The 24,611-nt window shown below is 43.0% G+C and overlaps 1 protein-coding gene across 1 annotated transcript; it reads left to right on the forward strand.

The window, feature by feature from the left end:
- Positions 1-10,081: 10,081 nt before the first annotated feature.
- LOC310858247 (ferrochelatase, mitochondrial-like) lies at positions 10,082-12,692 on the forward strand (the record flags this gene model as incomplete). The annotated part of the gene is made up of 2 exons (XM_083764355.1): positions 10,082-11,247; positions 12,683-12,692. Exons 1-2 carry the CDS (start codon positions 10,169-10,171, stop codon positions 12,690-12,692), a joined length of 1,089 nt encoding a protein of 362 aa, XP_083620481.1. The 5' UTR covers positions 10,082-10,168.
- Between the last annotated feature and the right edge of the window lie 11,919 nt (positions 12,693-24,611).

Consider the following 24,611-nt stretch of genomic DNA (forward strand, 5'->3'; position numbering starts at 1 on the left):
TATGTAGATTGAGTAAATTATTCGGATGATGAATAGGACTGAAAGGGTCTCAGTGGACGTTTTTGTACTTAAGTAAGTGCTTTAGCTATTTGGGTGATAAATAGCTATAGGACAGAAGGGTACTTCAAGTATAGTTATTCAGTGCTTTAGCTATTCAGGTGAGGAATAGGAGGAGGGAAGGGTTCTCAGTGGAGATGTTTTTGTTTTGTTTTTTGTGTTGTGTGTGTATCATTTTATATTCAAAGCTAGTCAGGTGGGGAATAGAGTAGGGGTCTCAGTGGAGACAGTAGGAGAAAAGGAATCTTGGGTGGTGATGTGTGGGTGGAGACATGCGTGTCTTAAGTAACAGGTCTTATTACTTAACTTAAGACCTGGAGGCGTGATCAATGCCATTTGGCTATTCTGAATGGCCAAACAGCATTGACCACGCCTCCAGGTCTTAAGTTAAGTCATAAGACCTGGTACTTAAGACACGCAAAATAATGCCCAATTAGGTGGAAAGAGCCAAAGAGGTCTCAGTGGAGATACTAGGAGAGAGGGTTTAGTCATGGGTATAGGAGGAAAGAAGTCAATAACATGTTTTGAATTTGTGAGTGTGACTGAGTGGTGAGTGATTATAGGTAATTTTGAGGAAGCAAGTTGAAACAGCCTTCTATAGCCGTGCTTTAAACCAGTATGATGAACACCTAATTAAAGCAAAGAATTCAGCTGCTCTGCCCTCCCATAGCGCAGCAGACTCGGTGGCTAGGCTAGCTAGTTTCTTGGGACATTTGTGGTCGTAGTGGCTACAGTACATCTGTCATTTAGCGATTATTTTAGTTATAAGGGTAACTCTAGGCCGGGTTGTATCAATGCTTTAAAATACAATTGACTCAATTTATCGCGCGTGTGTGCACGTGCGTGTGCACGTGCGATAAAGAACACTGCCTCTCTCTTACACGGGAACAACAGCTTAATCTCCCTGGCGACTGTTGCCGTGTGACAGCTTGATTGACAGCAGCTGTATACCCCGGCAATCGTAGTGAAGTGAATCGGAGTGAAGCATAACACAGGAGCAAGGCGTGTCTGACAACAAGCCGGGGGGGCAGGGTGACACGGAGGTCACGGCTACACTTGTCATCTGCACCGCCACTTAGGAGCTTTGAGCAAAGTATCCATTCAATGGCATCATCATCATCATCATCATCATGGCTGTGGTTCTACACCTGAGTTCAAAGTACTGTACCTGTTTCATACATTGCATATCGTTGCTGCCAAGGCAGCAACCTCTTATCTCCATTATTATTATTTTTCTACTTGATCATACCACAGCGTCACACAAAATAATCAAAAGTAGCAGATCCACAAGCTCAAATGTGTCGCGATACAACGCAGTTAGAGCTTGTATAGAACTGCTACTGTATAGCTCTTTTTTTGAATCCTGAAAAGTATAGCCATATAGGACATACTGTATGATGTTTCCACCAGACAAAGAATAAACTTCCGTTATGTCGATTTTCAACATTTTTTAACATAAGCAATCTGCGGCCCAGACCGCTGTCCTACAGTGGACCGGGCATCTAGGCTCCAATGCAGCCTGACAGTGCATCGTGGGTTCAAGTCCCGATCCCATAGGCCTTTTCTGCGTGTCACTTGAATGCGAAGGAGGAGATGACACACTGACATTCAATGGATACTATGATCTTGTGTGGCCAGATGCAAGTTCCTGGGGTCTAGTAGGACTGTAACACTTGCAGATAAGGTTCTGAAATAATGATTAACTAATACATTAGTTAATAATTATTTCATGAACCTTATCTGCAAGTGTTACCAGTATAGGACTATATAAAATAATTAAAATAATCGCTGTAAAAATTTGTTAAAAAGTAATACATATTTAGCCACATGTTCAAATGCCTAAAATTTGCTAAAACAAAAGAAAGCAGCAAATTTAACACACATATTTTTTTACTTGCTCTAATAACAACCTAAAACGTGAAACTTGGTTGGAAAAAAAAAAGTTGTCCTTTAATCTAGGGCTACTTCAAAGTTTCCACCAAAGACAGGCACAAAAGCTGGAGACCAAAGCACTTTGACTAGGTCCATGTGCTGCAGCAGGACTGGTTGTATTCAGTCTCATTATAGCTATTACAATAGCGCATAAAAAGAAGAAAATGTATAGGCGATACCAAGATACTATAATAAATAATAATAATAAAACTTTATTTGTATAGCACCTTTCATGACATGAAATGCAGCTCAAAGTGCTTTACAGAACAAAAAACAAAAACAAAAAACAAAAAAGCAAGGCAACGACATTAAAAAAACAAGCAGTAATGCAATACAGTGAGGACATGAATAACAAAAAAGAAAAAAGAAATGATCAATTAAAAGCAATGTTGTAGAAGTGGGTCTTGAGCTGAGCTTTAAAAATGTCTAGAGAGGCTGCCTGACGAAGGTACAGTGGGAGCTTGTTCCATGCCGACGGCCCGTAGAAGCAAAAAGCTGCTTCCCCGTATTTTTTAGTTGCCATTTTTTTAGGCAAAGCGAGCAGGCCAGCAGTGGAAGACCTTAGGGGGCGGTTTGGGACATATTTAGGCAGGCAGTCATGTAGGTAGGAATGTGCGAGACCATTGAGAGCTTTATAGACAAGTAAAATAATTTTAAAATCAATCCTAAAAACAACCGGAAGCCAGTGCAGTGATGCCAAAACTGGAGTAATATGTTCTCTCATCTTAGTTCTAGTTAAAACTCTGGCTGCTGCATTTTGGACAAGTTGTAATCTGTCAGTTGTTTTCTTAGGCAGTCCTGAAAAAAGTGCATTCTGGTCAGTTCTATTATGCCTGGCCTACTACAATGAACTCTATTCATAAAGTATGCATATTATATAAAAAACTTAACAAGAGCAGGCAGGTGCGTCAGATGCGCTCCGGGTGTTACTTAACAAGACAGCTTTCTATAAGCCTATATAGAACAACATGGGCAAAAATCCTTGATTATGCACTATGCAGGCAAAAATACTTAATTATGCGATGAAATGTGCAGGGGTTTTATAGGTGAATTTTAGGGTGAATTTATGTGGTGAAATTGCGGGAATTAGCTAGCCTGACACTCCCCACGGCAGCAGATTCTAGAATGGGCGTTGTCAAAGCGGCAGTCTTCGGCGATTGGTTCATATACCAACCAATCAAAATAGCAGGAAAGCAGATGATATTGTTGTCAAGTCAATCATGAGTCTATGGCTAACCCGGTTGCTAACCAAACAAACACAGTCAACGAGTGCTACTATAGCATGTAAACAAAAGCGGTAAAATATGTTGAATGATGTTTATAAAACCTTTTTCATATACCGTAGGTTGATTTAATAGCCAGATTGATACGATTGATTGATAACTCACAACGAGTTACCACAGTGGGGGCAGCCATGTTTGTTGTTTGAGGCTGTCGAGTGACAGGGGTGATGTGATGGCCAATCAGCTGCTGCGATCATATTTTCGATGGAGACACCGTAGGCACAGTCGCCAGGACATATTTTTTTAATGGTAGCGATTCAGGGCTGGAGCCAGGCTAGGAATTCACATTTATTAATATCGTAAAAATGTAACCACTTTATTCATACAGTATAGTCACTAATGGCACAAAATACATTTCTGATTGGGGTCCGCAGTTAAATACATATTAATTTAGGGGTCCTTGAGTGAGTTGAGCTATGCAAAACCAACATAAAAATTTGGTCTCCCTTTAATTATTTTCAAGGCAAAAAAGGAAACCTTTGTCAACTCTCTACCTTTCAATTACAGTACTTGAAGGCAAAAACAAAATCATGTCATTGCTTAGTGAAGTGTTGTTCCCATCTGCTTCCATGGAATACTACTACTTTTATATTACAATCTGGTTTGCTGAATACTTTAATGAACGTGGCAACATTTCAAACTCGGTCTACAAGGAGTGCAATGAATGGATGTCGCATTAAGTAGGTTATAGAATAGACACTAAATTGTAATTATGAAAGTGTCTTTCATTTTGTCAGAGCAGATTAATTTAGGTTACATTATTGAGCTAGGGAGAAGTGTGTGCTCCCAGTGCAGCCAGCACACTCAACGCGTGTATACGCATTACGCACAAGCACACACACACACACACACACACACACACACGCACGCACGCAGGCACACACACACACACACACACACACACACACACACACACACACATATAATTTGAATGAACTGGCACACCCCTTCAAGTTACGAGGATTTGGATTCATCATCATAAGAACATGCTTACGAAGAATTCTGCCTACTTAAGAACGTTTCATGAATCTGACTGGACTTCTCTTAGGAATTCACTTAGGAAGAAATGTAAGAGGAAAAGTTAGGAACTTATTGGCGCATGAGGCCCAGTGATCATTGTCTGATCAGCAGTCTGATGACCTGGCTGTGGAAACGTTCTTCTCAGAACTAGTGCACCCCAAGTTATTGTGACTCGTCTGAAAGCCTTAAGTCAGGAATCTACAAAGTACTGTCGTTACTTGTTTAGGGAGACTATTTAGACAGGCACAAACAATAAACAAGAAGAAAGTTTTTCAATGTTTTACTCATGATGACTCAAGGAGGATCGGCAGCAACTCCGGAGAGCGAGATAATTACACTTCTGAGCCGTTGAAATGCATTATGTAAAACTGATGAAGCGTGCTAAACAGTCATACATGCTGAGCTCCATTTTTTTCTCCATTATTTACCAGGTAGGGAAGCATCACTCTCGTTCTCTATACATCTCTCTCACCCTCTCTCTCTCTCCTTCTCAAGCAGGTGGGATGAACGCACAAGCTAATTACCCAGACAAAGATCAAGTTGACGAGATGAAGTAACGAGGGATCAAGACAAAGTAAACCAAGCATTTCATCCAAATGTGTGCGTGCGTGCACATGTGTGTGTGTGTGTGTGTGCACACGCATGTGCGTGAACACATGCGTGTGTGTGTGTGCACACGCATGTGCGTGAACACATGCGTGTGTGTGCACACGCATGTGCATGCATCGGTTAATGTTCTCATTTGGTTTTAATGAACAGGTGCATCATTGCATGACTCAGATGTTTTTCATTTTTCTCTCCAGGAAAAGATATGAGTACCTTCCTCCCACACAGCTAAATCTGGGGAAGGGTAAACAGCCCTAATGTAGTTAAACAGAAATGTTAAGAACCCTTCAAGTAAATCTCTTGTTAATGAAAACTGTATTTATTCTTTCTTGAACAATGTCATCATCAATGCTTATTATACTTATTTCATCAGTGACTGTGTCTGAGAACTCCTTGACATGGTTCCCATGAGGCACACTGCAGCGTACAGAGACAGCTCCACATGATGGAAGCAGCCTTAGAGCACAGTAGCCTACCTCTCAGGCACCTCATGTATTAACAGGACAATATCAGTCCCCATAAACAAGGACGGGTGTTTTCGATGAATCTATCATGGTTAAAATGGAGTTTGAAGTTATGAAGGGATTTGTATAGGAAAGGGGCGGGGCAGCTACAATTGCAGAGTTGTCCTGAATATAAAACAACAGCAATGATACTGATGGATACCTTTTCGCTGGAGTTATAACATTATGGAGAACATGCAGGGTTGATCAGGAACTAGAGTTGTGATGAAGGATCCAGTTGCAACATTATTCCACAATCTCCGAATAAGTCTCAAAGTACAGGTGAAAATATAGTAGCTACAGGTAAAAATCTCTCTAGAGAGAGAGACAGCTCCCACGGCTTGGGAAGCCGTGGATATACACAGCTTTGGATATCCGTGGATATACACGGCTTGGCAAGCCGTGGATCTACAAGCTCCAAGTGTTGCGTACACATGCAGCGCGTTGTGAGCTTGCAGATCGTCAGTGCCCCACTCACCATGAATCAAGCAGAGGTCCTCACAAGTATAGGTAAAACACTGCCACTGCCAGTGCTCAGCGCAATGGCCCGTTGCACAGAAGTTGATATTTTACTTGTGCGATATTCAGATAATCTTCAACCGATTGTTATAATTAGAAGTGGTAGCCTATATATTCTGTGAAGTTTATATTTTCATTGGGTGTACAAGTCATGTTTTTAATATGCCATTATCAAATGATATAGAGAGATGGTATAGGGTAGTGCCCAAGCCCTGTTATAGCCATGCAGCCTATATGATCTGTGGTGATTGCTATAGGCCTACACTCTCAATTAGGGATGTTCCCAGAGGTTAATTTCACTGATGTGTACAACCTTTATTCAAATAGTTTCATTTGTATTGGAGTGTGAAGCTTGAGGTAGGTCATAATCGCTTCAACATGATGCCTGGGTGAGATGAATCGTCTGTGGAAATTATGCCTGTCAGCATGGCCCACCGTTTAATGCTGTGGCCAAAATAATTATACACATTTTCTATGATATCATAAAACTGTTTGAGCTCTGTGTTACGGTCCTATGTGGCCCTAGTGGTGTTTTGGTCTTTGTATAATCCACTGTTAGTGTTTTCCAGTGCTGATGATGGATGGTGGGAGTGGCAGTAGAGATTGGAGGCGTGGTGGAGATTGTGACACACCTGGGCCAGTATAAAATCACCAACCAGTATAAAAGGAGAGAGAGAACAGCCCATAAGCTCTTTTGCCATTGTAACAAACACCACATGCTGCTGAGACCCTGTTTTCCCAGTGAAACAATACTAGACAGACAAAGTCACTAGTCAGATAAAGTTGATAGTCAAAGTTACTTTAAGCAACTCAACTCATATAAACCACTGTCCAAGTATCCCAAACCATTTGCCTGCATACTGTTTATAAATCAATACATTGAAACTGGGACTCAACTGATGCAAATTACAGCAATGTTGTTATTCAATTGAGCCATTTACACGTCACATCTATAAGTCTGAATGCTATATAGAGTCTGGAACTACAGCTCCCGAAATCCGAGTAAGGAAGCTGCCATTTCCGTTCACGGAAATATATTTTAAAATATCTTTAGAGCTTATTTTTTTATTTCCTTTTCTGCTAAGCAACAAGCTATATATGCTTAGATGATTTCTATTTATATCAGGATAAATGTGCACGACTGTAAAGACGAAACGGAAGTGGCGAGGAGGCTTCACTTCCGCTTTATAGTTTACTCATGACAGCTCTTCCGTTGCTCCAGACTGTATGATGAAAGCATTTGGAAATTGCGAGAGGCAACAGTCTGGTGACGTGAGACTAGTTGCAACATTGATACAATTTCTGGAACCGGTTTATTACACCGTCAGTATGTGGACTTCACTTCCGCTATATACAATTACAATACCGGTGGTTCTCTGACGTTTTCATTTCAAGGACCACCATATAACTCTGAGAGTGCACGAATGGAACCTAATGTCATTATTGTTTCCTTGTATATGCTCTCAGAGTTATAGTTCTGTAAGAGTCCATTTGGAACCCCCTAAACCAACTCGGGTCCCTGGACCTCACTTTGAGAACCACTATACAATAATATGAATGCAATATGTATGTATGATTTAATCTACGCTTATAATGAAGGCCAAAATGTTTCCAAATGTAGGATTCGTTAAATAAATAGAACCGTTAAGAGGGAATCGTTAAAAATCCTAAAATGATCCGGACTCTATCAAGAACACATGATGCACCGTTACAATACAGTATCCTCTGGCATGTGGGGTTTTATGCTGAGTTTCACATCCCCACATGTCTCTATGTTCCATCTCCCTGCCTTTCTGCTTCCCCATGCAGCAGCCTGTACTGTACTTTATACATTAACTGCCATGATGACCCCAACAGTAGAATTAGCATTTTCTGGCTCCCAAGCATCTGGCCTTTATGCATATACAGTGTTTCTATTTTTATATGCTGGTGTGTGTACTTATACTGTAAGACTCCAAACTGCTGGCTGCTTTGTCAGAGTTTAGAAGCAGACGGTTCTTGCGCACGTGTGTGTTTTTTGTGTTTGTGTGTGTGTGTGTGTGTGTGTGTGTGTGTGTGTGTGTGTGTGTGTGTGTGTGTGTGTGTGTGTGCGAGAGACGGAGTTCATGTAGTGTGCACACGACAGTGTTATTACTCATTCCAGGCTACATTTACAATGTCCTCTAACTCAGCATAGTGGTGGCTTAGTACCAAGCATGCAGTTGTGCATGCGTGAGAGAGTGTGTGAGTGTGTGTGTGTGTGTGTGTGTGTGTGTGTGTGTGTGTGTGTGTGTGTGTGTGTGTGTGTGTGCGCGTGTGTGTGTGCGTGTGCGTGTTTGCACACGTACGGTATGTGCAGCATAACTTCTTATGTCATTAGTTTACATCTGCACACGATGCACAATGTTTGAGCGTCTTCATCTGTTACACCGCATGTGTCTGCCTGTTCTTGGGTGATAAGGAAGTCAGCCTTTTCAGAGAGTGTGTGTGTGTGTGTGTGTGTGTGTGTGTGTGTGAGAGAGAGAGAGAGAGAGAGAGAGAGAGAGAGAGAGAGAGAGAGAGAGAGAGCTGTTAGTCTGTTTGACCTCCACTTCTCTTCTTGGCCCTGTCACCTCCATTAACGTCAACATGCTTCACTCTGCTGCTGCACACACACACACACACACACACACAGTGCACACATGTCACACTCTCTATCTATCTCAAGAAGAGAGATCCGACATTCGACAGATGTTCAGATGTATATCTCTGACTGATACATACTGTATAGAGACAGAGAGGGAATATACATTATATGATTTATATACAGTATAGACCCCAAGGCTGTGTGCTGCCTGCTGAGTCCTCTCCTCCCTGCACGCGTGCGCACACACACACACACACACACACACACACACACCTCCAAGTCATCATAAGTACGCTGATGCCGTGGCGTACTTGACAACGTTGACGAGGAAACTTACAGAGACAAGGTCAGATCACTAAGGTCGCTCTCAATGATGACAAAACCAAGGAGGTGGATTTCATGAGGCCTACGAGAGAGCACACCACAATTCATGTTGGCGGCGTTGAGGTGGAACAGATCAGTCACTATAAACTCCTTGGAACGCCCGCACACAATGCACCTGGTGAAAATAGTGGTCTGTCTCCATGGGGCAGTGGTTCTCAAAGTGGGGTCCAGGGACCCCTAGGGGTCCTTGAGAAAGTTCCAGGGAGTCCCCAGCTAAATGATAATTATGAAACAAATAATAATAATAATAATAATTGTATGGCCTACTTGTGCTCAAACAGAGGGCGCCATGAAGTGTACTCACCATTGCTGGCACGACTGCCTAAAGCACTCTGCTGCTGTCTGGGTATGACTGCTGCTCTGAGTCCTAGAGCTCTCTGCTGTCTGTCTGGGTACGACTGCTGCTCTGAGTCCTAGAGCTCTCTGTTATTCTAAATCCTTTAGACCCGTTATTGTACTTATACCAAACTTGAAACGTACCTTAGTTCTGTCACCAAGAATGGTGGTCCCGTATTGACTGTTGGAGGACACTGACATACATACATACCCCAGCCGATCACATTACTTGAGCGCTCTGCTTGTGCAAGTAATAACATACATATAGTGCAGTGCCTTTTATTCTGTAACACTTTCATGGTTACCACTGTGAGTCAGACCACATCACGGAATGCCTGGAACTCCATATGGAGCTAACTGGCATATCCAAGCCTGACGTCATAGACTCCCTTTTTGGGCATGACGTGTATTAGGACTCCATATAAGGGATATAACTGACTCATAATGACATGCAAACTCTCAACTTACACCCTCTGTAACTAACCAGGGTGATATTTGGCCTACAAACCCAGATAAAGCCTTATATTTCAGCTTCTGCTACTACATCACTCTGTGAACCAATTGGGTTAGAAATCTCTGATTAAGTTGTGATCGGACACCACTGCGGCCGTTCTCAGCCTAGATAACCAGTCAAGACTTGGTATTTTTCACTGATTGAGCACCACACCTGCGGCTTGTCCTTGTTCCAGTCACCCAGCTTCCTCCTGATTCGTATTTCTTCTGTGACATTGATGTTCCCTCTTTAAATGTATCTTCAGAGGGGGATCGGTACCGCCAAGACAGTCCTGGGAAGCAGCCGACACAGTCTCCTTATTCTGTTTGGTAGGAGCAGTCTGTGTTTGAAAGCTTCTCTGAGACGACAGTCCACAGCAGCCGGTGCTGCTGCCTCACCCCAGTCTGCTGCTGCAGAAACAGAGGAAAACATGAGACCTAAGACAGGCATTTTGATGATAAACATGGGTGGGCCAGAGAAGCTAGAAGATGTCCATGACTTCCTGCTACGTATCTTCATGGACACAGACCTGATGAAACTTCCCGTACAGAACATGCTGGGTCCGTTCATTGCCAAACGGCGGACACCTAAGATCCAGGAACGGTACCGTAAGATCGGAGGAGGATCGCCTATTAAACACTGGACCTCAACGCAGGGGGAAGGCATGGTCAAGCTACTGGACGAGATGTCTCCAGAAACGGCCCCTCACAAGTATTACATTGGCTTCCGTTACGCTCATCCACTGACAGAGGAGGCCATAGAGGTGATGGAGAAAGATGGAGTAGAGAGGGCTGTCGCATTCACACAGTATCCACAGTACAGCTGCTCCACTACAGGCAGCAGTTTGAATGCCATCTATCGTTACTACAGCAAGAGAGGCCACGGACCAAAAATGAGCTGGAGTGTCATTGACCGTTGGCCCACTCACCCCTTACTGGTGGAATGTTTTGCAGAACATATCCGTAACGAGCTTCTGAGATTCCCAGAGGAGAAGCGGGACAATGTGGTTGTCCTGTTCTCAGCACATTCATTGCCCATGGCCGTGGTGAACAGAGGCGACCCCTACCCTCAGGAAGTACAAGCAACGGTACAGGCAGTCATGGAGAGGCTGGGACTCTGCAACCCCTACCGGCTAGCCTGGCAGTCTAGGTTTGGCCCCATGGCGTGGCTCGGTCCACAGACGGACGACACGATTAAGGCTCTCTGCGAACGCGGGAGGAAGAACATTCTCCTGGTGCCGATTGCCTTCACGTCGGACCACATAGAGACACTGTACGAGCTGGACATAACGTACAGACAGGTGCTAGGTGAAGAGTGTGGGGCAGAAGATATCCGCAGGGCTGAGTCCCTGAATGGAAGCCCTCTCTTCATGAAGGCATTGGCAGATTTGGTCCAGTCTCACCTGGCGGCTAACGAGCCTTGCTCTCGCCAGCTGACCCTGTGTTGTCCACTCTGCACCAACCTGACCTGTGGAGAAGCCAAGGCTTTCTTCACAACCCAGAATCTTGAGTATACACACACTAGGGACGGGAATTTTATTATCAACGTTTACACGTGGAGTGTTGAGCAGTTAAATGCGGTTAAACGGAGCGTGGCTTCATATGTATCCAAATTAACACTGCCATACACACAATAAGCCTTGTACACCGATATATCTGAATAAAGTGAATGAAGCAATCTCACCATCTCAGTATAGACAGAAGACGTCATTAACATGTCATCTTTCTTTCGAGAAATGTTCCATATTCATGGAAGGATTATGGACCAGGCCAGTGGGGCCAGTGAGGGGCCCTTGACTACCAGGGGCCTATGTTAAAATATTTACAGGCAATTTCTTAAACCATATGGCTTGCAACCTCAGTAGTGTGACACGCACCTGACTGCTAGATTTTGTGATGGCCAGCGACATTGAATATTTGGTAGGCCAATAGGCCAATGCCTGTTGGGAATGCATGCCCCTCTGGTTAAATTCAATACCCATTGTACCAATTATTGTCATTGTACCTGTCAAAGTAGGCCTAACTGTTGTTACTGTTGTAACTGTTGGTAGGTACTACAACAGTCTGAACTGCTGATGGTCACTTTAAATTTGTGCCAAAATGGAGGGAGGGAATCCTGTGGGAGTTGCTGATCTCACAGGATTAGAGTGAGGAAGTGCTAGAAACCAGAAACAATAGCCACATTGTGTAATAATTCAGTACATTAACCCCACCTGTCTGGAACTGAACAGTGATGAATCCAAACCAGTGTGCAGTATTGCCTTCAGTTTGACTCAGGTCTTCCACTTTCTGCCACACCTTGCTATGGAACATGTATGTAGTGGTTGTCGGTCAGTATGGCAGGGTGGAATCAGAGGAAGAGAGAGAGTGTGAGTGTGAGTGTGCGCGTGCGTGAGCATGTTGATATGCTGCCTTCTGCAAATATCTTCCGCAAAAATTGACGATCTATAGCTTCTATCTTCTATTTTTGCTGACATGCATATGCTGATTTGTTCAGTGACAGACAAAACAAAAATTTAACTCTGTTCATTGTTAATGGCATTTAATGTTTGCGTTGGAGACAAAACAAACATTAAACTCTGTTCATTGTTAATGGCAATTAATGTTTGTGTTGGAGACAAAATAAACATTAAACTCTGTCCATTGTCAATGGCGTTTTTAATGTTTGTCTAATGAAGACAAACATTAAACCTGTGTATAGGAGGCGCTAGCGGTCCTCAACAAATAATGGTTGGGGGAGGATCCAGGGATGAGAGTACAATCATAGAGGAATGGGACAAGCACCAAACATGACCGCAAACGAAGGGCACGCTGCCAATGGTGGTACCAGTGGGATCTCTTTTATTCTTTTAATTTTTTTAGGTTCCATACATCAAAATTAGTTTTATATATCAAATTAAATCTCTCAGTGTGGGCTATCTATTACCAATATCATATTGCTTCAGGCACAAGTGAAATCTGATTTTGTTAATAAAATGTCCCAGGATTGAAAATGGACCAGTAACGGGAGCCGGAGCTGTTGTAGGCGGTTATGGAACATGTTCTGCTGGCATTCCGCCTGGACTCCTCTTTATGCAGAGGAGAGACGACTGTAACACTTCCAACCTGGCATTCATATTTCATTCACATACATTCATTCATTCATTCAAGTGTTTGCTCTGAGACTGGGAGGTCAAGGGGTTAAATCCCCAGCTGAGTCTATAGGACTATAACAATAGTGCCTCCCTGCTTGTCACTAAGTATCAAGGATTGGATTGAGAATACGTCTCTGCGACATACCAGCATCATGCACTACATCACTGAGCCTTGCACGCCTACAGCGCACTCAAGGTCTAGCGCCACACATGTGCGTCACAGTGAATACCATGTGTCCAAGTGACACACACACACACACACACACACACACACACACACACAAAGCTTACATTTTGAATGATCATCATCATTTTTCGACCGCGGTCGAGGTCATGGATTTCACAATGCCACACCAGACTACCTGGTCCTCCATTGCCATCCTCAGTTCCTGCTTACTGATGCATGTGTCCCTAGCGATGACATCAGGGAACGACAGTTTTTTACCTCTGGTCTGCTTTCAGGCAGGATTCCAGAGAAGAAGGGAAGATATAACCTCATGATCAGCTCTGTAGCAGTGGCCGGCAAACTGTGTTCTTCTGGATCAGACTAGTGAAGAAACACAGGGAGGTTGCTGTAATTTAGAGAAGTTGATGGGTGGCTCTTCCAATATTGCGCTCTCATTAGAAGGCAGTATAAGTGCCATCCAGACGTTTCTCTCATTTGATAGTGTCCAAGATATATATGAACCCAAATACTTGTAGTCATCAGCACACACACACACACACACACACACACACACACACACACACACACACACACACACACACACACACACACACACACACACACACTCTCTCCATTCCGGTCTGGTGGAGACAAAAACAGTCTGATGACAGAGAGGACTGAGGAGGGACAAAGGACATTGTGATTAACTGAAACAGTATAGCAGGTTAGGGGAAGGAAAGGGAGAACAGGAAGGGGAGAGGAGGAGAGAGAGAGAGAGAGAGAGAGGACACAGTCTGGCATGTTAACATCTGTGTGTTGTCAAAACCACTTACATTACTTACTTTAACACACACACACACACACACACACACACACACACACACACACACACACACACACACACACACACACACACACACACACACACACACACACACACACACACACACACACACACACACACACACACACACACACACACACAGTACCGTACCGTACTACCACCATGTATGATGTACAGTACATGTCCCTGTCCCTGCAGCATCAGTGACCCCACTTGAAGCTAATTAATTCATACCATGCATGCTGAAGCTTAATTTATGCTCCATCATAGGACAGTGTGTCACGTGCCCAAGACGGCATTTCTACAACTTAAGCTCACATGTGCCGGGAGAAAAACAAAAACAGCCAATATACAAGCTCACAACTATACACGTTGGTTAAAATAAGTAACAGCAGTCTCCCATTTTATTAAACAGAAATTAATTTTCAGGTCGGGATAACAATTTTATCCAATCAGAGAACTCCGTCAGGATACAAGTGAAATTGTAAGTGATGACACAAAGAAATGAGCAGACAAAATTGGAACTGGAAAAGCTGATAAATGGCTACTTCTCATTTTGGCACCTACCTGTTTATTAAAAAGCTGGAGAGACAGGAAGACTCTGTTACTGAACAAACACTATGATTACTAGATCAGAATAATTTAAACTTTTTAACAAAAAACTTTTAGTTTTAACCCAAAAATATCACTTTTTAACTCGCACAAACCTATTATCAATACCTCTTTCTCTGTCCTCTGATTCTGAACAGCCACATGTCTGCCAGTGGAAGCCAAAACACGTGACTGTGTTGCCATCTAGTGGAGAACTTATGAGACACCATTCATGTTGGCTAGTCTGTAGTTATGCACATAGCAAGTAGCTCATATATATATATATATATATATATATATATATATATATATATAAATCACACCTGTGTGAAGTGGAACTATAATATTAATGTCTAACTCATGTTGATATGGTGATGTAATGGTGATGTAAAACAAACGGTGCCAACACAAACATTAAATGCTGTTAACAATAAAGAGACAATATGACATAGATTTTCCCTTCATTGTCAATGGCGTTTTTAAAACAAACATTGAACTAAAAGACCAGGTCCATTGCAAGTTGCTCAGGGCCTTTGATGTGCTGTGGTACCATTAGGTGCATGCATATATAGTCGAAGAAACCTTGTATGAGGGCTCCTTTTATAGGGTCTTCAAGGTATTTCTGTTGACCAGTGAGGAGATCCTGTAGGAACCTTTTTCTTTGGATGACTTTTTTGATTACATTTGTGGCCATTTTATCACAGGAAAGATTTTCTTGTGATAAATAATATTCTCACCCACTTTAACTAAGAAGCCGTCTGCCTTTCTGAGATTACTATTTGATCCAAAGAGAATGGATTCAGTTTTTCCCAGGTGTAAATGTAACAGAGTTTAGTGGGTTCCACTTGCTCCATCAGTAATGACATTTCTTATTGGTTAGTGGGCGGCACCTCATTGAACAACACTGGTGTCCACGTTTAGAGTGGTGTCAGTCTAGCCATTTTTTTTGATTGAAATATTTATTAACAGTTTGTAGAATTTACAGTACATTTTAAGCACAAACTCAATACAAAGACTGTCAACTGTGAGTGGACGACCCAATTAAGCATTACACTTGTTTACAACAGGGTCCACATTGTTCAATTCATCAAAACATTTAAAGACATACAAACATTTAGAGACATACAAATAAACATTTCTATGTAGCTAAAGTACAGAACAGGAATTCATCATATGGGAAGCAAAAAAGGGAAAAGATACAATATACAGTGAGGGAAAATGGGGGGGGGGGGGGGGGGGATTCAGATTTTACAGAGGCCAGTTTCGAATTGCAGCCATCCGTAGGTGCCCTTTGAGAGCGGTTTTGAAGGAGTCAAGGGATTCACATGTCTTGATGACTGTTGGTAGGGCGTTCCACATTTTGGTGGCATAGGAGCGAAAATAATTTAGTCCCTTGTTTGTGCCGAATCTGGGTTGTACATGGTTTGTTGCACTCCCTCTGGTGTTGTGGGTGTGGACTTCGTTTACATTAAGGAAGTATTTAGACAGGTACATGGGTATCTTGGTGGTGTATCGAATCTTGTGGCCATGGTTCATGACTCTCGTATTCATACGAGAGTCATGAAGAAACTTCACCCTGTTTTTTGCGCTCGCTGCATTTACAAGATTTCCGTATATATAAACATTCAGATTTCAAATATAAAGTACTCACAATTTGTCCCACGGGTGTTAGTTAGTAGCAGCTCCAGCGATTAGAATTTCTGCATCCCGCGTTGTTTAATAAAAAGCATTTTTATCCGAGGTGTTATTTTGCCATTGGCTTTCAACTACGCGCCCCTATCGGTCGGGAGGAGGGTGGCACTCGGTGTGTTCGATATAGGTATGCTGACCGCCCTGCCAATACAGACTAATAGGCGAGTGTGCTCCCGGTGTGCAACTGTGGATTTCCCAAACGAACCCCGTTCGAAAAAAGTAGCCGGGGAGCTCGGACAAAAATGCTTTTTATTAAACAACGCGGGACGCAGCAATTCTAATCGCTGGCGCTGCTACTAACTAACACCCGTGGGACACTTTGTGAGTACTTTATATTTGAAATCTGAATGTTTATATATACGGAAATCTTGTAAATGCAGCGAGCACAAAAAACAGGGCAAAGTTTCTGCATGACTGTCATGATAATCATCATGGCAGTCATGTTCCAGGGCTAGGTGTCAGTCTAACATGAGACATGCCCATGGTAAGATGTGTTCCTCAGCACACTATATTTTCAACAAGAGTCTGTATGTTTACTGTGATACTGTGATGAATACTAGTTGTTCTAAAGATGCTAAATGTACCATCATGAAGTGGTGATGTTTTGTACATGTTTTCAATTCATTATTTTGACATACTAAACTGTAAACTCTTTATACAAATATGCTCTTGGTCACACTGTTAATTCTGTTATAGATGTGCTGGGACTTGGGTGTGTTACACAGACAGAAACTGACCAGATACGTCTGTGTATTTACCAGGTACATTGTGTTGTTATTTCCTTGAAATCTGTGTTGTATGTTTATTGAGTGGGGTCAGTCTAACATGAGACATGCCCATGACGTGCTGAGGATTGGGTGTGTTACACAGACAGAAACTGACCAGATATGTCTGTGTATTTACCAGATTAAACTTTCAACAAAGAGAGAACTTCATTATTCCACAACACAACGCAGATCACACGTTACATAATGATAGTTTGTTATCAGCGAGCCAGGTGCAGATCAGGTCAGTTGATGTATATAGAGTTAAAGTAGTTAAACGGATGTTGGTGCAAACAAATTCCTGGAACCTCCTCAAGCACCCCTGGGGGTCCCTGGACCCCACTTGGTGAACCACTGCACACTAGATAACTCTTTCACGCATCCAATGGAAAGTGTTGGAACATGGTACGGCGTGCCATCCATATTTATGAAACACCACACAGTCTGCTTATATCAGTTTGTCACCACAGGCCCAGTAACTACCATCATTTGATTCATCACAATAATTTACATTAGTGTTATAGTGGAGTCCACCTAAAGCGAGTATAGCTAAGTCAAGACCAAGTTCAAGGGGGGGGCGAGTCCAAGTCAAGACAGAGTGTGGGAGGGGGTCGAGAGATTCGAGACCAAGACCGACGGGAGGTGAGACAGAGTCGAGATTTATTCATTTATTTTTTCATTTTATATGTACAAAAAACACTGTGAGAGCAGGCAGGTGCATCTGCTAGTGCTACACTATACTTAACAATATAGCGGTCTTATAGTGTTAATGTAAATGGGATCCTCATAATATGGCTCTTCTTTTTCTTTCGTTTCGTGTATCATCATCAGATTTCCAGCTCAGTAGCTGTCAAGTTATTCGGGATTTTTTCCAGAAACCTTTATGCCCAAACTTGAAAAACGGCTTAGCCGACAGGGGGGACTGTGGTCAACTCAAAAAGACAACTTCTTTCCTCTTTTGTTTGTTTTTACTTTGGTAAATTGGTAGTGGTACAGGTAAGTACAGTTGTATTAGGTTGAAAACCTTAAACAGAGAAAGACAAAAAACTAAATACAAGCTGTCATTAACTATGTAAGGTCATAATCAAAACAAAATAAATCACTGAAATTCACTCATTTCACTCGAATAACCATAGTTACTAACGTAACCTACATGACTGAATCACTAGTCACTTCAGTAATCTAAATAAACAGGTCGTTTTAACTCATATTATATTCAGTATTCAATTAAGGATCATCATTTAGACTAAGCAAGCCTATATGCGCAACTTAAATCAAACTACTATAGCTAATTATAGCAGTTAGGTGTGGCCTAGCAGCACAAAAACATAAATAACTTTTATAACAAATTTAAGCAATAAAATAAACTGCAATGCAGAAACAATTCTGCTTCTCTCCATGCAGTGTTCTCCACTGCTGCTACTCTCATACTGAACAAACACTTCCTGTTTTCAGTGCCTCGATCGCCCCAATCAGTGATTGTCACCAGGTGCTGACTCATGATCAGTTGGTCGACACCAATGATTGATGCCAATTAGGCCAATTTGGGGTTTTGACAGCACAGTAGCGTGCAGCCACGCCCTCGTCTCAGGTCCCACATCGAATAGGCCGGCCTCCGAGGGTGGTTTATAAAGGGGACAGGTGGTGATTATGTGGCCAGCGGTCTGCTCTGGCTCCCCACACTCGCATGCTGCTCTGTCCGTCAGGCCCCACTTCGTCATGGATGTTTGGAAACGTCCGACCCCAGTTCGCAGGCGGTTCAGCAGGGTCCATTGCCGGGGTGGCAGTTCCTCTCCTTCAATGCCGCCTCCCGGGTCCTGAATGTAACGATGGATGCGTGTTGGCCCGGCTGACTCCCACTCCTGCTTCCAGGCTGCTTCTAGCCATGCCTCTGTTGTCAGGGATGGACCTGGGCAACTCTTGTGCTGCCTTGTTGTACGGGTGGCGGGACTATTTAGAGGCAGTTCTGTTGTGGTGGTGTTGTGCAGGATATGCCAGTCGTGTATTCAGGCTTTCCTTTTAAGGCTAGGGTAGCAGCCTCTCGTCGGAGGCCAGCCGGGGCAATTCCTGCTAGTACTGGCAGTCCATAGAGCGTTGTTTATGACGTCAACCTTCCTGACTTGTGGGCTTCTGCACCAGGCTGGGGCACAGTACTCAGCTGTGGAGAAGACAAGGGTTTGTGTGGAGATTCGAAGCACCTTGGCAGATGCACCCCAGCTAGTACCGGCGAGACGTCAGATTAGTGAGACCCTAGATGACACTTTGGCCCTCACTTCTTATAGATGTTGTTTGAAGGAGAGTGTTATATCTATCCAGACGTACACGTACACCAAGGTACCACAGGGCTTGCTGGAACTCTAGGCGCTTGTTGTTGACGAAGACATCCAGTTCCCTTCTTGCTTCCCTGTTGTTGAGGTGGTAAGCTGCTGAGACTGTCTTGCCAATGCTGAGCTGTAGGTGCCATCTGCTAGTTGATTCTGATGGTCTAAGTGATCTGTGTTGTTACAGGTCAAAGATTACCCATATACATTTGTATGAGTATGTGCTGTTTACGCCTGTGCTTTATGGCTGTGATAGACGCCTGACGGACATTGCCTCAGTGTTTTCATCCAACACTGTTCTCAGGAAAAAAAACATATTTTGTTTTCCGTTTGGAAAGAATATAATAAGGCACATGTTGAGGTATTAGAGGTAATACTATAAAGGCGTGATTTGACGTAATTGCAGAAAAGTGCGACGTTGCGACATTTATTGGAGCTCCATAAACAGAGATTGCTCTGTGACAGCGTGCGGATTCATATTGCATTGAGATTAGGGCGCGTCAGCCACCTCGCAGGCACCCTGCAGCCCTCTTTAATATTTGGGGCAAGAGGCTAATGTTCTGACTCTGAGCCTTAATTTATATATTGATTTTAAATGCACAACTCTAGTGTTCACTAGAACAGGCGGATCTCGGTTTTTAGGCCACATAAGAGTGGGCAATGTTTAGGCCACCTTTTCTAGGCCTTCCCCCAATTTTGGGGTGAGCAGTGTGGCTCCTAAATAGGGCTGCTCAGTCATACAGGGGTCTGCCGAAATCAGCTGTCACTCAAATCCCAGCTGATAGCCCTGTATCGCTGACGTGCAGGGATCCAACTAGAGGCTCCCAGTTCATTCTAACCTGCCCCCGTCATCAGCTATCCTGATCGCTGCCAGACTTTGTCCAAATCAAAATCCATTGCTGTTCTGGATCCACCAAGGTCAGAAGTAGAGACCTGTGCAGTGATATGTTTTAAGTGCCACGGGGGGTGCACAGTTCCCAGCCGCACTATCTTCACCATGAAGAGATGGAGCCTACTAGCCTAGTGGCAAGGGGGAAACCCAGGACAACCAGTACCTCTTCACAGCTGCAGGAGGCTGCCGGAAACCCCATTCTGTCGTGGCCCGCCTACGTGTGCTTCCATCACGGTGCTTTTCTCTCAGGGTGTGCTCCCCTAGGCTTTGTCTTCCTGGACTTACCCACAACCGCAAGGCAACGGGTCGATCCCCTGGCCTATACCTTTTAGCCTGGAGTCGCAGGTCTCCAGTTACCGTGTGCTGCCACGAGGAGGCAAGGGGGGGTTCTTGGTGAAGGAGAGGCTATGTACTGACCTCGGAATACTTACACACTCGGCTTCCTTTACCCAGCTGGGTCGGCCAGCGGCAGGAACTAAGGGAGGGGGGGGTCACATGCATCCCTACATGCAACGTCTCTCTAGCATGCTGCACTAGACGCATCACTACACTCTGCGAGCTAAGCCCGCGAACACACACACACACACACACACACACACACACACACACACAGTAAAATTAAGTTTGTGTTTATGTAACACGATAGTTGTCACCTTTTTTTCTTTTTTTTAAAACAGTAATAAACAGATTAAGAAATATTGCAAAAACAAACAAACCATGTAACCATGTTACAAAACATAATGAGACAAAACATTACCTATGGCTGATGACTATACCGCACTACGAGGGCGACACAAACAACATCACAATTGATTATAACAAACATTTCTGAAATGGAAAACTGAAAACAAAACATTATTGTTTTCTTTTCATTTACTATGAAAACCTGAATCTCACGTATGTCCTTCCGTTATCGTTAGTGACAAGTTATCGTTATAGTGTCACCTCCATATATGGTCACACCTCGTGACATCACACTTCCATGTGGTCACACCTCGTGTCATCACGCCTCCATATATGGCCATCTGCTGTAGATCATGACACTGACCTCATCTAACCCTGGATAACCTTACATGGAGAAGACTGGATCATCACCTAGATCTGCATATATGGAGCCGGCCAGCAACTCTACATCTGACCTCAAACCTCAAACCCTTAGATCTCCATACAGTATGGAGCTGACCTGTTCTGACATTCCATATGTTGATCCCTCCCCTCACATCCTTCCTGTTCTGACATTCCATATGTTGATCTGACCTCATATATATATATATGCCATATGACCTCATGGCATGGCTGTACTGGCCCTTATATGGCCCCCCATGCCAAAGCGCCAGCACTCACCCAGCAGTCTGCCATCACCCAGGCGAATGCGTGCACGCGACCTTGCCCTTTTCGGGCGACGCCGCTTCTCTATGAATATATAACAAGTCAGCTATGGGTTGCCCACTGGTCAAGTGGTCCAGGCACATGCCACATATAGGCTTTGGCCTGACAGTGTGTCGCGTGTTCGAGTCCCGTTCATGACAACCTTTGCTGTGTGTCTCTCCCCTTCTCTCTCTCCCTCTTTCCTGTCTATCTTCACTTGATACTATCAATAAAGGCAGAAAAGCCAAAAACAAAACAAAAGTCAGCTATGAGGTAGGGAAAAATGCATGATTTTCTTCTTTTTTGGGGGGGGGGGGGGGGGGGGGTTTGATTTATATCGTGGGTCAAATTTGATCCACTTACACCAAAAGTGTTAACAGGATTGTAACACAATGCAAAGGTTAAGGGCGAGACGAGACCTAGACGAGACAGAGTAAATGAAAATATGGACTCGAAACCGGAATCAGAATTCACAGAATACAACACTAAATCTTATTTCACGTTTGTTTCCACCAGGCCGAAGGCATGGGGAGAGAGAGTATGTTTTGCACTCCGTCCGTCCGTGTGTCCGTCCGTCGGTTACCAGCTAATCTCCGGCACAGTTAACCCGGTCTATGCCAAACTTTGCACACACACTCCCTAGATGCCAACGATGAACCTCTGACCCTGTTATAACGCCACAACCTGACCTTATTATTATTATTTTCTCCACCTGCATGTAATGCTGCTGCCAGCTGCATTGTGCAGTATGTGACGATAAATATGTATTCTATATTTCCATACACACATTTCCTTCATGTGTCTCTGTCTTTCTCATCAAGCTTCCTGTTAAGGTGCTATGTGGTTTATTGGTGGTTATACTTTAAGTGCCTAAACAACCTCACAACTTGTTTTTTTCTATGCTGTAGTGTATGAGAAACACATACTGGTCGCAGTTCACTCAGTTACAATGACAGAAACACAAAATTTTCACAGGCCATTCTCACCAAAATGCAACTGTAGACTGGGTTTGTATGATGTGCGTTTGTACGTGAGGTGATTATTATTTTTCTCTGTCTGTAAGTATGTGCACCATGGAAATGTGGTTTGTGGTCTGGTCTACATTGACACATAAGAAGCCCCTCACACTGACTGATTTCATCACTGATCTCTGATCATTGACACCTCAACAACATCTCACATTACAATCTGGTGAGTTGATCTGCTTAATTGGCAGCTTGTCATACATACATTGTTTTTTATCTAATTTTGCATCAATCTGATTCGTTTTTGTGTTACAAAGATACAATACAAACATAAGGATATTATGTTCCTTGCTGCATGTGGAGATGAAGAAGATGATGCTGACCATTGTGTTGCTGGGTTTCTTCTCTTTCTGGATGCTGACTGCAGACTCTAGATTGGTGAGTAGCACATTGTAGTGTTGACGTTGCAGCCTCGCCATTGAAATCATCTGTCTTCTCAGCTGCACAATCAATGGCATTGTGAGAAGTCAGAAATGTATTATTGCCCGCCTAAACCATTCAAAGATTTAGAGTACAGCAGTATTTTGAAATCAATTATTTGACAAACCAGCCAGTATTTAAACGTATAGGGTGATAAGTGATTTTATTTGGTTAAAATAACATTCTGATAAATTAGACTCTAAAGTAATGAATACTATCAGAATGTTGTAAACACGCTAAAGTGTAATGTTTGTTCAGTAACAGCAGTCTCCATGTCTCTCCATCTCTTTATTAAACGGAAAATGCATTTTCAAATGCATAAACAATAATAATAAAATAAATAAAATAAATAAAATAAATAAAATAAATAAAATAAATAAAATAAATAAAATAAATAAAATAAATAAAATAAATAAAATAAATAAAATAAATAAAATAAATAAAATAAATAAAATAAATAAAATAAATAAAATGGACCCAGCAGTCCATCATAGGCCCAGCCCACAGATCTACCGCCTACCTCAACCACTCTGCTGCCAGTCTGCAGGCTCCTAGTGGTCCCCAGCATAGCCATACTCAGACCATCTCAGCCACGCTAGACCCAAAGGCTAATGTTCAAAACAGGGCCTACCAAGTTAGCATGCACTACACATGCGCTGCACCCTGCTTTGACCGTTGAAGTGTTCTCAGTAGAGGTTTTTTTTTCTTTTTTTAACGGATACATTGATTTTGGTTCCATTTGTAGTCTTGAAATAGAAAGTTTCAGTATCTCTTTACTAGGCCATTTGGTTACCCAAATGATCATCAATCATAGATTTAAGAACTAAAGTAAATTGTTGCACAAGAGGGTCAAGCATGGTGCTAGAATGAGACAGTTTCAGATAGTGTTTATTCATAATAATAAACATTTATGTATTTTCTTCCACTCCATCCAGATCCCCCTGAGGTTTAATCCATCACACCCCCAAAACGTTGCCTTAACAATTGCTGAAGATTCTGTGGATGACATGATGGCTGTGCCAAAACTATGAATGACACTGTCTACAAGACATACCTGGATAAGGAGAAGAAGGAGTTCAGATATGCATGGGATAATGAAAAAGTAAATCGTTGTGTATCAAAAGGATTGGTTTATCTGAATAAGAAGGACAGACAGGGAAGACGGGTAGGCATTGACCGGAGCCACATTGAAGCAATCTGTGTTTATACGGCTAACACTAAATCAACTAATCCAAAGTTTTCCAAGTTTTATGCCGAGTTCAACGCCGATGTCCGGGTTAACAGAACAAACTAGAAAAAGTGCCCTTCTGGGCACAGGTCTCCACCAGGATAGGAATGTAGGACATTGCAGCTTGCCTTCATCTGGTGGTTGGATAAAAGGGCAACAAAAGTAAACTAGGGAGTTGGCATACAAAGTTATCCACAGATCCGTTCAGTTAGAGGTAAAAACACTTTTCGGCCAGTTATAGCGCCACCTTGAGGCTGAGTTGAAATTGTTCATGTGACATTTCTTCCTCGGCCTAGTGGGAATGTGCGTGCAGAATTTCACGGAAATCACGCGATGTGTTCATGATTTGCAGCATTTTGTTTGAAACTGAGCACTCCTGTGAACTTTGGAAGCCAATCTTAACCAATCAGGATGGAGTCTGAGAAATCT

The sequence above is a fragment of the Protomyctophum parallelum genome, assembly GCF_964188405.1.
Source record: "Protomyctophum parallelum genome assembly, chromosome: 5".
Taxonomy (NCBI): domain Eukaryota; kingdom Metazoa; phylum Chordata; class Actinopteri; order Myctophiformes; family Myctophidae; genus Protomyctophum; species Protomyctophum parallelum.